Below are 14,713 nucleotides of genomic sequence, written 5' to 3'. Positions count from 1 at the left end.
AGAACCTTCCATTTTATATATGAGGAAACTGAAACCCAGAAAGATGAAGTGACTTGCCCAAGGTCACAGGGCTAGAAAGTGGCAGGGTCAAGAGTTCAGACCAGTTACCCCCAGGCAATCTGGCTCCAGAACCCAAATTACCTGCCAAAGTACTCCCACAGCTCCCAGGGCTCGCCAGACCTTATTGTCAGGCTGAAGAGTCACCCAGGCGGAGGACTTTAAAGGACACTTCATAGTCTTTCCAGCGCGGGGCAGGAACGTGCACCGTCACTGCCTGGGAAGAATGCCGCCCTGGGTTTGGCACCAGGAGAATAAGCCTGGGCACCTCGGGACCACCCAGGCCGGGGGAAGGAGGAAGCGTGGAATGCGGGGCCGGGACGGGGATGCTAAGAACCTGGAGCCACCCATGGTGGAGGGTGCCGGGATTCTATAAAATGCCATGCCTTTTATCGGGCACCAGCTCACTCCGAGTGAGTCCTCCCCCGCCCTCTGTCGAAGAAACGGCCAGATGTTTTTGCAAATGCCTTTAGAGGTGAAGTGGAGAACGAGCTTTTGAAATTGCCTCCAGAGATTAACTCAGGCTGTCCCATGAAAAGAAGAGGGGTACTTCAAAAAGAAGTACAGAGGCTCGGAGCCTTCTCTGAGCTCCAAGCGTAGCTAGTCCGTGTTAGCCTGCATGTGCTTGGCTCCAGCCAGCCACCGTAGGCCCCGCACCGCTGTGCACTTTACCGCGGTTCTTGGGCCGTCAGCTCTGCGCTTGATGGTGAACTTGTCTGCCAGGCTCACCCACCCCTTCCTTCCATTCCGTCTTCCCCTGCCGCAGCTTCTGCCGGCTGCAACTGCGCATGCGTCCACGCCGGCGTGGGAGGAGGGAATGGAAATGAGGCTGGGCCCAGCAGCTAGCGAAGCTCCCGCCTCCTCTGCCCGCCCCGTCGCCCAGCGGTGCAGCTCCGTGGGTCCGAAGGCAGCGAGGCAGCGGCTGGGGCACCCGGAGCGGCCGAGGAGGGTGGGGCTCGGAGCCCCGCCCCAAAGGAGGGGCAGTCCCACAGGTGAGGAGGGTAGGGGTCCTGGCTCGGACGCCTAGTCTACGGAAAACAGTGGGGGCTAAAAGCCAGGATCTCTCCGAGGAGGCTCGCTTTGGGTCCGGACACTCGGTTCCGGGGGGGGGGGGATTTTGCACGAATACCAGCACTCTGAGGGGTGCACTGTATCCCGGATGCTTGCAACCCCGAAGGAAATACTATTAGAGGTCTCTGGATTGCTACACACGCCACATTCCTTTCGTATCTTCGTCCAGGTCTCCCTTCTGTCCTCCACGGCCACAATCCACACCGCGGGTGAAACTTACCAACTAGAAAGACGAGGTTGACGCGGCGTCAATGGACTGAGACTGAGCCCAAAGCCTGGTAAAGCCACTCTTGGATGTAAAGTTCTGCCCACTGCGCTAATAGGCCCCTCCCCTGGGACAGAGCTGCAAAAGACACCGCCCACTCCACTCGCCCGCCTGCCCCTGGGCCTGAGTTGCGGAGCAATTGACTTTGGTCTTTTTGCATAACCCCGCCCATCCCTATGTTAGCTCTCACGGCCGTAGGGTTTGGAGGGAGGAAGGTTCCGCCCACTCTGAACGTAGGCCCCGCCCACTCTACCCAAGCTTCAATTGCAAAGGTCTTTGTTAGATTTGCATAGCCTCGCCCATTCTGCTCTTAGGCCCCGCCTTCCCGCCACGCCTGCCCTCACCTAAGAATCCCATATAAACAGACTGACCTGATTTTAGGCCTTCCAACCAACCCTATCCCTATCAACCTGGTAAAACCCAGCATCACCTCCGCCCCTGCGCTCTGCCCCTAGGTTCCTGTGTCAGCAAGATGCTGGAGCGAGGTGCGAAGTCCAAGGCTGAGGGCACAAATCCTAGTCCTACTGGCAAGGAGCCCGTGACCAAAGGAGTTGAGAGCGACCCTGCCTGTGAGTAGGGTTCATTCCCAGGAATGGGCTGATAAGAAGATCACATGTTTTGGGAAATCATTGGCTGAAAGTTTGAAGTCCCAGAATCATGACCATTTAGGATCCCCAAAACTGCATCTGCTCTGGGGAATCCTCCCATTTGATTTTGGGAAATCTCCAGTGGTCATTCACTAGGGCTGAGGAAATTAGGAGGCATATGGGGATGTGGGACTTTAGGGTGATCACTGGAAAGATACTGGAAATAGATGCCTCAGTAGCTTTGGGGACCTAGAAAGGTAACCCCTTGGGGCCCCTCAGGATAATGCATGGGAGAAAAGGGAAGCAGAAATAATGGCATTTAGAAAATTAGTGTAACGTTAAAATGCTAAGGTACATTTTGGGTGGTGGGCTGCAACATCAAGGTGTTAGCAGAGCCTAGCTTGGACCCAGGGTGTTAGCTGCTTTCTGGAGCCCAACAGTCCTCCTGTCCCCCAGCTCCCCACCAGGCCCCGCCGCAGAAGCCCAGCCAGTCTGCTCCAGGGCCCTCCAAGTCTGGGGGTACGCCTTCCCGGGCCCGCCGGCGGCCCCCACCCCAGCGCCTGCACCGCTGCCCTGACTGTGACAAGGCCTTCTCCTACCCGTCCAAGCTTGCCACACACCGGTTAGCCCACGGCGGCACCCGACCCCACCCGTGCCCCGACTGCCCCAAGGCCTTCTCCTACCCCTCTAAGCTGGCAGCCCACCGCCTCACACACAGTGGTGCCCGCCCGCACCCCTGCCCGCACTGCCCAAAGGCCTTTGGCCACCGCTCCAAGCTGGCAGCCCACCTCTGGACCCACGCTCCCACCCGTCCCTACCCATGCCCTGATTGCTCCAAGTCCTTCTGCTACCCCTCCAAACTGGCAGCCCACCGCCACACACACCATGCCAATGACGCCCGCCCCTATCCTTGCCCACACTGCCCCAAGGCCTTCTCATTTCCCTCCAAGCTGGCTGCCCATCGCCTATGTCACGACCCCCCCACCGCACCAGGCAGCCCAGCCACTGGTCAACACCGATGCTCCAACTGTGGCCAGGCCTTTGGCCAGAGACGCCTCCTGCTCGTTCATCAACGCAGCCACCACCAGGCAGAGGGCCAGGGGGAGAGAGACTGAGCTCTCCCTTTGGCTCACAGGCGGCCCCTTCCAGCCAGCTCCGGTCAATAAAAAGGTGGGATTTCTAAGCCCTGCTGTATGGACTTGGCTCTTCCAGATAGCTGGCAGGGTGAAAGATCTGCCATTTACACTGGGTTCAGAATTAGAAGCCTGAGGAACTCTGCTCACCTGGAGGGGCAGGTGTCAACCTGAATTAACACTGGATCCCAAACCATGGACCCGGAGCTGTGGTTCAGTGGGACTGGTTCAATCTGGTTCTTCCCACCCATTTATATGGCAAAGGTAAAGCCTGCTAGCATCCTGGGTTGCTGCGGAATGTGGGCAAACAGGCTCTCTCCTTGCAGAAAGTTTAACTTGGTATCCTTGGCCACATGACTGGTTCTAAGACATTTAAAATATACACATTTGCTTGTTTCAACTATTCCACTTGTAGGAATTTCTCCCATAAACTCAAAACATGTCAAGACATAAAGGTAAGGCTGTCCACTGCGGGATGATGGTTTCCAAAGACTGGCAACAGCCCATATGCCTGCCCATGAGTGGGGGCCAGCTAATGAATGACAGGAGAGCCACAGAGTGGACTGTGTAGGGAGAGGGCAGCACTGTTACAGATGTGAAAAGAGCCCTGAGATGTACTAAGTGATGAAGGCAAGCTCAGGGAAACACCCAAACCGCAGAACTAGCCCTGCCACTCCTCAGGGGTCTGGGGGGCCTCAGACAAGATTTGTCACTTGTCCAAACTCAGATGCCTCATCTGTAAAATGAGGACATTCTAAGGCATTTTTTAGCTTCCCTTTTGGGGTTTATTCTCCTACTCTAATGAGTGTGCTCTGTTCCAGATATATATTAAGCACCTACTGTGTGCTGCACCCCATGTGGGGTGTTAGGGACATAGCAGTGAAGACAGACCTGGTCTAGTACGGAGAGCAGACAGAAATCAAGCCAAGCCAGACCCCCAACCCAAAAAACAAGCCAGGTCCATTTACAGGACAAGTGTGGGAGCCTTGGTCCACTGCCCCCTCCACAAGGATTACCTCAAGGCTGTAGTGACATCTTTCTTGGGTGTTGGTTTGGAAACAGGCCAATGGAAGGGAACTGAGAGCTCAGAAATGGGCCTGTGCTTATACTGACAGACTATCTGTAGATCAGAGGGTGGCCAACTTTTCCTGAGGGCCAGACCGTATATATTCTTAGGTTATATAGGCCATGTGTCTGCCACAATTAGTCACCTCTGCTGCTGGAGCAGAAAAGCAGCTATACACATTATTATGCACACGTGAAGGAGTGTGGCTGTGTTCCAACAAGTTATTTACCAAAAAACACTAGGTGAGCTGGATTTTGCCTTAGGGCCCAGTTTGCCAACCCCTACTGTGGATGAGTAGGTAAAGGGTAGACTCAGTACTGAGCTGAAAAATATGGAGGAAAATTAAATGGGATCCTGTGGTGTACAGAACAGTGCCTACCTAAAGATGCTTACATTCTAACCCCCAGAACCTTTGCTAGCCTACACGTGGCAAAAGGGACCACAGGCAGACAGATCTTGAAGGACTTCTTGAGATGGGGAGATGGTCCAGATTTTGAGTAGGTCCAGTGTGATCACAAGGATCGTTATATGGGAACAAGAGCAGCGTTAAGAGTCAGAGGAGAGGTGAAGGTGGAAGAAGAGATTGAAGTGATAAAAGGACCCTAGCTGAGGATCTGGGCAGCCTCTAGAAGCTAGGAAGGGCAAGGAAATGGATTCTTCCTTAGAGCCTCAAGACCTGCTGAAGACCTGTGGACACCTTGATTTTAGGACAATGAAGCTGAGTTTGGACTAAATATATGTTGTTTAAAGCCATTAAGCTTGTGGTGATTTGTTACAGCAACAGTAGGAAATGAATGGCGATCCTGGCACCTCACATTATACACAGAAGTAAGTTTCTGTTGATTTAAAATGCAGTTTGAGGAGCAAAACCCTAAGAAATAAAAGAGAATTATCTTAGTAACCATAGAAGCAGAGCATGTATTCTTGGCGGGTGGGGAGCACAAAAGGGTAAAGATTCTGCTCTTGCAGTGTTGCTTATATCATGTTTACACAGAGAGCAGTGCTGGGAGTTATTCCAAAGCAACCACACCATCAGCAGTTGCAAGTACTTAAACTCATCTGAGAGATGTCGACTTGGCTCAATCTTACTTGGTACACATGGAAAAAATGAGGTTGAGAGAGGATTTACTTGTAACCAAACAGGGCAGGAGCTGAGTCTGGAATGGAATGTGAATTGCCTTTAAAAGCTGGGAGGATGGGCAGATGGTGGGTCTCCTGGTATCCTGCTGTCTGCTCCTTAAGCACAGGAGACCTGCTCATGCCTCAGAACCTTTGCACTTACTTTCCCTCTGCCTGCAAGGGCTCTCCCAGGTACTCCTGTACATCTCCCAGGGCCCTGCAGAGCGCGGCAAATCCTCTATAAACTAACGGACCCTGCCCCACTGCCCTGCTGAATTTGTCTCCCTGCGTTTTTCACTGCCCAGTGCACCAGACTCCCCAGCTCTCCAGCGCAATGGCAGCCCTGCGGGATCAGGAACTAGTGTCATTTTTTTTTTCCTACACTGAAGTCCTAGTGTTGCACGTGCTGGCTGTGGTGGGTAGAAGAATGGCCTCCCAAAGATGTTCACATCCTAATCCCTGGAACCTGTGAATATGTGGCAAAGGAGAATGAAGTGGAGAAGGAATGAAGGTTGTTAAGTAGATGACCTTCAAACAGATTGTCCCAGGTGATCTATGTGGGCTCCGTGTAATCACAGGGCCTTTACATGTGGAAGACAGTAAACTGGCCACAGCTGGCTTTGAACCTGGAAGGGAATGGAAGATGGACTGCTCTTAACAGCTGGGCAGGCTGAGCAGATCCACCCCTGGGCCTCCAGGAGGCTCACTGCTCTGCCTACACCTGGGTTTTTAGCCCAGATCCCCATGTTAGGTTTCAGAGCTTCACACCTGGAAGATGAGTTTCGGTTGGTGGTTTGATACAGCTGCCCTGGATGACGGTGATCTGAATGGGGGTGATTGAATGAAGGAGTGAATACAGACTAATGCCATCTTATCTTATGGATAAAGAAACGAAGGTTCAGAAAGGGAAAGGAGGGAGACTGCCAGCTCTGGGGGTTGACTTGGTGTGTTCAAGAAATGACCCGGGGTGGGTGGGGAGCTGCAGCTGTAACTCAGTGGCAGAGCACTTGCCTAGCATGTGTGAGGCACTGGGTTCGATCCTTAGCACCACATAAAAAACTAAACAAATAAAGGCATGCTGTCCATCTACAACTATAATTAAAAAAAAAAAAAGAGATGACCAATGACCCGGAGGTCAGCTCTCAAACCCAGCTCTGGCCTTTGTCCTGCTCAAGTACCTTCCTGACTTCCCCACCACCAGGATAAAGTCCATGCTCCTGGGCCAGGGATGCTCAGCCCTTTGGGGCAGCTCTGTCCAAAAAGCCTTCCACAGTGACAAGTGTTCTCTGCGCTGTCAGTACAGCAACCTCGGAGTACCTGAAATGTGTGGCCAGTGTGACTGAGGAAGTGAAGTTTCCATTTCAATTCACTGAAGCAGCCACCTGTGTCTAGCAGCCACCACATTGGACTGCACAGAAGCAAGGAACGTGCCCACCTCTCTGCTACATCTGCCCCTCAAGCCTCTTCTCCAAGGGCAGCAGCGCTCACCCGACTGCTTTAGGCTAGTCCTGCCTCCTGGCCCTTGCCATGGCCTGGTGCCTGCCTACAGGGCCATCCCTTCTGCCCAGATTCCCTAACACTTAGCTCAGTTCCCACCTTCAATGTGGTGGAACCTAGACGGGGTCCAGGCCATCACCCACAGAGAGACAATCCAGATGCAGAATGCCTCAGAGGACCAGAACGAGTACTGGGGCAGGGCTGAGTAGCAGACTCTTAATTCTGTCTCTAGCCAGCACAGGGGTGTGAGGCCAGGGAGAAAGGCAGAGCCCTTTCCCTCTCGGATCTCTGATGGAGGGGCCTGGTATACTTCCAGATGCCAGGACAGGGGTCTAACAATAACCCAGAGACCTGACCCTCATGGAGGTAATCAAAACCAAACATGAGACATAAGCCAGAGTCTCTTGGAATTCTGGGAGACTCCTAAGTGTGACAGGGCAGCTGCTCCAAACAAGTCACCTTTATTAAATTGTGTGTGTGTGTGTGCGTGCCCGTGCGCGCCGCATGTGCATGCATGCAGGCACACCTATTTCAGGCCTGGGGCACGACCCCATAGAGCTGGTGGGGAAGTAACTTCTGCTTCTCGTTGCAACTGTAGATCCATCTGGGACGAACGAATGCCAGGGAAGGGTTGTCCATCAAGGCCTGTGGGGGGCAGGGGCCCATATGAGAATGCATAATGGCGGGATGGCGGGGTGTCAAGGCAGGCTCACCTCCTCAGGGCTCACCTCCTCGAAGCTGGGATCCCACTCCTGTGCCGTGATCACAAACTGAACCCGGTCGCTCATATAATCCTCGAGCTCCCTGTTAGGAGTGAGGAAGAAAGGCACTGGGCACGTCAGGTGATCAGTGCCCCTTCTCTCAACACCCCACTCCCAACCATTCTCAGAGGCTGTCCTCTCTCCAGCCCCACCTGTGCTCCCTTGAGCTATCCACAGTACCTCCATTTACCAGCCTGGCCAAGCCACAGTGGTGGCAGCTCCACAGGGGTAACCCTGATGATGGCCCTTTCAGAAGGAGGTAGAGACCCTCACTTTAGAGGAGACTGGGGGCTGCCTAGGAAAGCGGGCATGGCTGGCATTTGGTCTCTGCAGTCTGTGCCCATCCTATTGGCCAAGCACCTTCTCCCTCCTCCTTCCTTCTCACAACCCCTTCACGATGTCCCTGAGCCCTCCCCAGACTCATCATCTCTCCCAACACACTGACCCGTTGAAAGCTGTGACATATCGGATGAGTTTCCGCCGTTCGTCTCCAGGGAACTCCCCATACAGGAAGAAGTGTTTGCCCTGGAAGAAGTCTGCAGGAGAGATGGTGAAAGGGGCACGTGAGGTCCCCTGAGTTCCAATGGCACCCAAGAATGGCACCCAATTGTCATCCCACAGTGACTGAACACTGGGAGCCAAGACAGGGAGGCAGGCAGGGTGTCTGAGATCAGGTGTGTGCAGGGGCAGAAACCTATGACAAGCAGTGGTTTCCAGCCCAGTGGCCCCTCAGAACCTTCTGGGAGGTGCGTTCGCTGGCTGGCTTGCTCTACTAGTGGAGGACATAATTACCACTAAGGGGAAGTGTCTGACAGGCCTGTCAACACTGCGACCCCAGGGCTGGCCACTTCTTCCTCTGAGCTGGCTCATTCCTCCAGCCAGTACCTGTCTCTTGCTCTGGCCTCCAGGGTGGCTTTCTTTTTTCCATTTTCATGTGACTTTCCAAGCCAATGACATGCTGCTGCCACTTGAGGGGCTTTGGAAACCACAGTGTTTTCCTGCTATCACCCATGAGGAGCTGGGGAAATAGGACTTCCAAAGGCCCCAAATCTCACCTCCACTCAGACCCTGACCCCTTTCTTCTTCCTTGTCTTCACCCTAAGAGACTCGTGCTCCTGTGCCCGTAAGCCCACAAACCCCTGCAGTTTTCCCATTTTCCTTTCTTATTTTCTCTTACACACACACACACACACACACACACACACACACACACACACACACACCATCCATGTCCCAGGTGATGAATATATTAAAGTGAACACAGGTGCCCACCACTGGGGTCCCAGTGGCAGCACTGCCCCCGTCACCTGGAGTGCCCGCGTCTCCCCCTAGACAGAACTGGACGGGAGGAGTGTGGTGTGTGGGAAGAACTGGCGGGAGGTCGGGGCTGCTCACAACTGGAGGGGACCCCAGGGGCACCACGCCTGACACTGGGCTGTAAGGGGGCTGGTGAGAGCAAGAAGCCAGGAAGGGACAAAAAAGGAAGTCACAGAGAAGATGCTGAAACAGGAGGGGACATTTCGAGGACAACATGGAAGCAGTCAAGGCAGCAAGTCCAGAGCTGGGGGGAAGCCACAGCTGGGAACGCAGGAGCCAAGTCCCAGCTGGCCTGGGTGTTGGGGGAAGGACGGGATTTCCCACCTGGGAGTTCCGGGATCGGCAGCTCAGGAGACTCCGGGTGCTCCTCGTTGTCAGTGTTCTCGTCTGTGGAGCCTGCATACGGGTCTTCGCCATTTTCCTCCTGCCCAGGGGCCGGCTTCTGCTCCCTCTGCTCAGCCACCCTGGTGGAGCCAGGAGTGGTACAAGCTGAGCACCCAGAGCAGATCGCCACACTCAAAGCCAGGTCGCCCTAACCCTAGTCCCCAGCCTACCTCCTCAGCTCATCCTCAGTGTCCCCAGAATCTTCCGCTCCATTGTCTTGTCCTGTGAGCAGAAGCTCAGCCCCTGAGAAGTGCTTTGTCTTCTGGGAAGCTCGGTGACACCCACTTCTCAGAACGGCACCCAAGCACAGACCCAGGCATGCCAAACCCAACCTCAACGCCCTCCAGACCCAGTTACCTGGGCCCCAAGGCCCCCTGCTTCCACTTGTCTGGAATCTAGAGATTCCAGGCCCAGCCTCCCTCCCTCAGCCCCTGGAGTCCCAGCCCAGCCCCTCCTCCCTCAGACTCTAACCTGACTGGTCCTCCTCAACGTCGGTATCTTCCTGGGGCCCTGGCGAGGCTGTTTTGGTCTCTTCGGGAGTTGGGGGCCTTTGGGGTGAATTGGGTCCAGCTCCCTGGGGGGTCTTGGTTTTGGCCTGGGGGCGCTGAGTGAGGGAGGGTTGTGGGTGAGGAACGGGAGCAGAGATGTTGGGGGTGGGGTCTGTCCGCAGGGGGCTGGGGCACCACATTGTGTCCCCTCCCAATATGCCCTCCCCCATACGGGCAGGGGCACCAGACCTTGGGAGGAAGTTTGGGGGCCTCATCCTCACTGCTGCCATTGTGAGAGCCCCCCTCATCCTCGCTGCTGGAGCCAGGCCCGGCCATGAGGTACCTGAGGGAGGAAGGGGCGTAAGACTGGAGAACACCAAGCCCTCGGCGAGGAGGGAGAGCAAGCACTCAGGGTGGGGATCCTGTCCCCTCCCGGCTGGAGAAGGACCCCGGGGCCATCAGTCCAGCACACTCTCCTCACCTCCTCCTTGGGGGAAGACATGTCTCATTTCAGAGAGGAAAGAAAAATATGAAAAAGGCTTCCCCTCTGAGAGTCAAAATAAATTTCTCACTAGGAAAATGCCACCAATTAAGGGAAAATTCTCAAAAGCAAATACAGTTGGCCCTTTGTAGATCCAAATAACTGTGAATGGAAAATATCTGGGGGGGCGGGAGGAAGCTCTATCTGTAGTGAACATAAATGTATCTGTGTGTGTGAGTGTGAGTGTGTTTTACCAGGGATTGAAACCAGGGATGCTCTACTACTAAGCCACATGCCCAACCCTTAAAAAAATTTTTATATTTTATTTTGAGACAGGGTCTAGCTCAGCTGCTGAGGCTGACCTTGAACTTTGATCTTCTTGCCTCTGCTTCCAGAGTTGCTGGGATTAGAGGCATGGTCATAGTGCCTGGCTGAACATGTACATTTTTTGTCATTATTCCCTAAACAACACAAGTATAGCAAGTATTTACACAGCACTTACATAGTATTAGGTATTATAAGTATTATAAGTGATCTAGAGATGATTTAAAATATATAGCAGGATATGTATAGTATGCAAATACTGCAGTTTTATTTTATTTTATTGCCTAGGCTGGCCTTGAACTTGGGATCCTCCTTCCTTAGCCTCCTGAGTAGTAAGATTATAGGTGTGTACCACCATGCCTTGCCTACAGTTTTATATATGGGACTTGAGTATGCACGGATCCCCCAGTGTGTGTATGAGTGTCCTGAAACAGCCCCCAGCCCCTGATGACACCAAGGGTCCCTGTGTATTTTGAAGACCCTGATGCTCCGCATGGTTCTGCATGCAGTGGCTGCCTCAGGAAAGGAACCTCCCAGCTGTAATAACAGCAGTCACAGCTAAGGCTTATGTGGGACTTCATGTGCACCAGGAACTGTTCCAAGTCTTGGCAAATACTGACTCACTGAATCCTGATGTAGGGGCTATTTTTAGCACCATTTTACAAGTGAAGAAACTAAGGCACAGAGAGATATTTAATTTGCTCCCAAATCACAGGGCAGAGCGTGTAAGCAGAAGCGAATACTGCTTCATTAAGACCCTTCATGTATGACTTGGCTGTCTCAAGGCTGGAGAAACAGCATCCAGGATTATTTTTTGCAGTGCTAGGGAATAAAACCTGGAGTGCATGCATACTAAGCATGTGCTCTACTCCAAAAATGTTTTTTAAAAACCTCAGTTTGTGGGCTTTGGCTGTGGCTCAGTGGTAGAACGCTCGCCTAGCATGCGTGAGGCCCCGGGTTCGATCCTCAGTACCACATAAAAATAAGTAAATAAAGATATTGTGTCCATGCCCTGGACTCTTCTATCCTTGAGTTTTTAAAATACAACATGTTTTCTGAATTTTTTTGGTTAAAACCCGGTCATAAATCCGACAGTGTTTATCTTGTTCCATTTTCCTCCGTGTCCTCCTTGGAGTCTCCCAGTGATCCCAATCTGGTTTCTTCTGCCCCAAATGTATCCTAAACCACCTGCTTCCACCTTCTTTCCATCTCTAAGGCCCCAGTCTCTTTGGGTCCCCATCTGCAGTTTCCCCCGGACACCACATCCCTTACAGAGCCTGCCCCTGTCCCCCTCAAACCTTCTGTGGCTCCCCTCTGTTCATAGAGGAGATGCTTGAGACGACATGAGTTTTAGAATTTTGAGTTCTGGTTTTCAGAGAGGCAATTCGCAGGTATACAGACTGTCGCACAACATCCTCAGCTATGGAGCATACTAGAGGGGAGCACCCTCTAGTCAAAGCCATTGATATGACTGTAGTAAACATGACAGACATCAGGACAAACATACACTCACATGGCTCAGGATGCTTGTGCAGCCAAGGGAGTTTGTGCCAAAGCCAGAAAAGAACTCAAGGCTCTCAGACACGTTTAGAGTCCAGAACAAGGTACAAAAGGTCTGTGGAGCTGGACAGAGCCCAGCACCTCAGCCAAGCTGAACTAACCCCACCCGCCTTTCCAGTTTCATTCCCCGACCCCAGACAGTATCCCTTAAAAACAGAAGCATAGCACAGAGTACAGACCTACTTCCGAACACACTCAGGCCTGCAGCACAACTCAAGACTCCCCTTCTACCCACAGGCCTCAGATATGATCCTACTCTTCTCCAGCTCCAAAGTCTTCCCAGGCTCCCACTTCCCGCAGCCTCGTTTCTCTGCCATTTGCACCTTCTGCTGCAAGCTCCACAGATGCTCCAGGTAGCCCACCCTTGCCCCCGCTGCTCAGCAAGTCCTCCGCCTGTGCTCAGAGAGGCAGACCTTTTCTTGTCCCAGAAGACGCCCCCTCTTCCTGACTTGTTGTGGGTTTCCCGGGGCCTTCCCCCATACTAGGTTTTAACAAGTCTGAACCTCATCAAAGTGAGATGTCTTCAGAGCAAGGCTCAAAGTTAGGTCGCAGCACTGCAGGGCCCAGCATGGCACCAACCAAGCAGAGGCTTCAGGACCTGCTGTGAGTGACAAACGACCAGGCCCCAGTGCTGTCCTCCACCCAATGCCTCTGTATGCGCAGTTCCTGCAGCTTGCAATGTCCTTTTCCTTTCCACTAGGAAGACTCCCAGAGCCCTCTGGGACCTTCCCAGAAGGACTCTTCCCAGAAGAGTCCCTTCCAGCTCTGTCCCTCCTCTCTGAAGCTGGCTGACTCTGGGCTGGAACCACCTGAGCTCTTGGTCAGCATGGGGACGAGGGGCAGGCTGGGTGCGTGTGGGCTGCACGTGTGAAGTGAGGCCTCACCTTCGGGAGGGCAGCCGCCGACGCATGCGGTGACAATCCAGTACCCATTCTTTACACACAATGCGACCTCCGAGGCCCAAGACCTGGCTGTACTTGGGGGTGTTGGCAAAGGCACAGCTGGTGGGGGCAGAATTGAGGGGTTTGGTTAGGCGTGATCTGAGGGGCAAAGGGGAAAAACAGGAGTGACAGAGAGGGGGAGAGGAAGTAAAGAGAGCAAGTGACACTGGAGACGGAAGGGATGGGAGATAAGACAGATGTAGAAATAAGAGGAGAAAAAGAGGCAGAGGCAGGTGAGCCAGGGAGACAGACAAGCAGCGGGTGGCAGGGAGGTAGAAAGAGAAGCAATGGAGGACAGGGCAGGGCAGGAAGGCGGCCTACATGAGGTGAGTGCTGTCTGGGGTCCAGTCTGGACGATACTTGGCACCCAGCTCCAGAGCCTTGTCCCGGAGCTCTGAGCGGAAGGGGTTCTGGAAGCCACTCAGAACCACCACCACACCCTGAAGGATCTTCCCCAGCTCCTGCGGGCCAGCTCGGGCTCCCCTGGCCTTGGTGCCTTCTCCCCGGGGCTTCCCTGGCACTGCCCCCTGTGCTGCGGTAGGAACGGGGGCCGTGGATGGGGTGCGGGTAGGAGCTGGTACTGGGAAGCAAAAGGGTAAAGAGTCAGTTAATACCACTGGGGCTAAACGTCCAGCCCCTCCCCCAGGCCCAGGAATTCACGCCTCAGTCCTCCCTGTCAGGGCCTGGAGTCCAGGCCGTGTGGAAATCAGGGATCTAGTTAGCTCACATTTGGGTCTCTTGAGGGCAGGTGGTGAGGGCTGGGCTGATGGTTTGTTGGGGATCTTCCTTTCTTCTAGATTCAAATCCAACTTCCTCTTCCCTTTGGGAGACTCCTGAGGCTGTGGGGGTAAGAATGGGCTGAGGCTTCCAGCTTCTTTCCTTCTCCATCCCACCGAAGTCTCGTGATCTCACCTTAGAGGTGCTGCTGACAGGCCTGGAAACTGGGGAGGCCGAGGAGGCCGCACTAGAGGCTTGGAGGGTAGCTGCTGCGTAGCTGGGCCCTGCTGGGTCACTGGTTGTGGCTACAGAGGGAGAAAGCGGAAGCAGGATGAAAGGGCTGGGCCTGAGACCCTTTCGCTCCTATCCATGGGACATACAGTGTCAGTCCTAAAACCCAGCAGTAATCTAGGGGTCTGGGCCCAAGCTCTCCTCCCTTAGCCCTAGGGGTCCAGGCCCCGAGCTGTCTTCTCTCAGACCCAGGGGTCCAGCTACCTCCTCTCAGACCTATGAGTCCAGGTCCCAACCCTCCATTAACTTAGCACCCAGGTTCCCACACTCACCCGGGGATGTCTTGTTAATCCGGCTGAAGAAGAGAGCCCCTGGCCTCAGGGAACTGGCACTGTCATCCTCCTCCTTCACACGGAACTGGCCAAGCTTGGTCACGGTCACCTTCTAAGGTCCCACAAGTCAGTGCAGTGGAAGGATGGCTGGCAGGTAGGGGTGGAGAGGAAAGGGGTGGCAGGTGGAGCTTACCTGGGACGGGGTCTCTGCCTGGTCTTTATCTGGGGGACTATGAAGCCGTATAAAACTCAGGCCATAGGGGGAGTCCTGGGAAAGCAGGAGTGAAAGTCAGGGTGTATGGGCCAAGGACAGAACCTGGCCCGAAGACCCTTTCACTTAGAAAAGTCCCTTTCTGGCTCTTTCTCTTTTTTTTATATGTAT

At 53.8% G+C, this 14,713-nt stretch overlaps 3 protein-coding genes across 6 annotated transcripts in view; 1 reads left to right on the top strand and 2 right to left on the bottom strand.

Moving 5' to 3' along the window:
- Ethe1 (ETHE1 persulfide dioxygenase) overlaps positions 1 to 864 on the bottom strand; it is a 30,980-nt gene extending 30,116 nt beyond the window's left edge. Inside the window, exon 1 of the mRNA XM_005338180.5 lies at positions 730 to 864. The gene's annotated coding sequence lies outside the window, so the exon portion shown is untranslated. The remainder of the gene's footprint in view (positions 1 to 729) is intronic.
- Positions 1 to 14,713, bottom strand: part of Xrcc1 (X-ray repair cross complementing 1) — a 34,777-nt gene that overhangs the window by 481 nt on the left and 19,583 nt on the right. The window contains exons 5-18 of one of the 4 annotated variants that reach the window (XR_013430747.1): positions 14,525 to 14,599; positions 14,332 to 14,443; positions 13,964 to 14,073; positions 13,779 to 13,890; positions 13,373 to 13,631; positions 12,995 to 13,111; positions 9,995 to 10,088; positions 9,729 to 9,861; positions 9,428 to 9,479; positions 9,198 to 9,337; positions 8,002 to 8,092; positions 7,524 to 7,599; positions 7,322 to 7,440; positions 730 to 5,050 (exon numbers count right to left, since the gene is read on the bottom strand). Coding sequence is in view for 2 of the 4 variants with exons in the window: in XM_021735167.3 (XP_021590842.2) it covers positions 7,327 to 7,440; positions 7,524 to 7,599; positions 8,002 to 8,092; positions 9,198 to 9,337; positions 9,428 to 9,479; positions 9,729 to 9,861; positions 9,995 to 10,088; positions 12,995 to 13,111; positions 13,373 to 13,631; positions 13,779 to 13,890; positions 13,964 to 14,073; positions 14,332 to 14,443; positions 14,525 to 14,599 (1,485 nt within the window). In the remaining 2 variants the exon portion in view is untranslated. The other 3 variants (XR_013430748.1, XM_021735167.3, XM_005338182.4) reach the window with 3 other exon arrangements.
- On the top strand, positions 1,855 to 3,163 carry Znf575 (zinc finger protein 575). Its single transcript, XM_040280150.2, has 2 exons — positions 1,855 to 1,962; positions 2,437 to 3,163. Exons 1-2 carry the CDS (start codon positions 1,866 to 1,868, stop codon positions 3,093 to 3,095), a joined length of 756 nt encoding a protein of 251 aa, XP_040136084.1. The 5' UTR covers positions 1,855 to 1,865; the 3' UTR covers positions 3,096 to 3,163.

Source organism: Ictidomys tridecemlineatus, chromosome 15 (assembly GCF_052094955.1).
Source record: "Ictidomys tridecemlineatus isolate mIctTri1 chromosome 15, mIctTri1.hap1, whole genome shotgun sequence".
Lineage (NCBI taxonomy): Eukaryota > Metazoa > Chordata > Mammalia > Rodentia > Sciuridae > Ictidomys > Ictidomys tridecemlineatus.
This window is presented reverse-complemented; position numbering and strand designations above follow the sequence as displayed.

Bases quoted from the DNA above. Each gene is read 5' to 3' on its own strand.
- Znf575 (XM_040280150.2), top strand. From the start codon at position 1,866: ATGCTGGAGCGAGGTGCGAAGTCCAAGGCTGAGGGCACAAATCCTAGT. The intron at 1,963-2,436 runs GTGAGTAGGGTT...CCTGTCCCCCAG, and splicing joins AGTTGAGAGCGACCCTGCCT to CTCCCCACCAGGCCCCGCCG.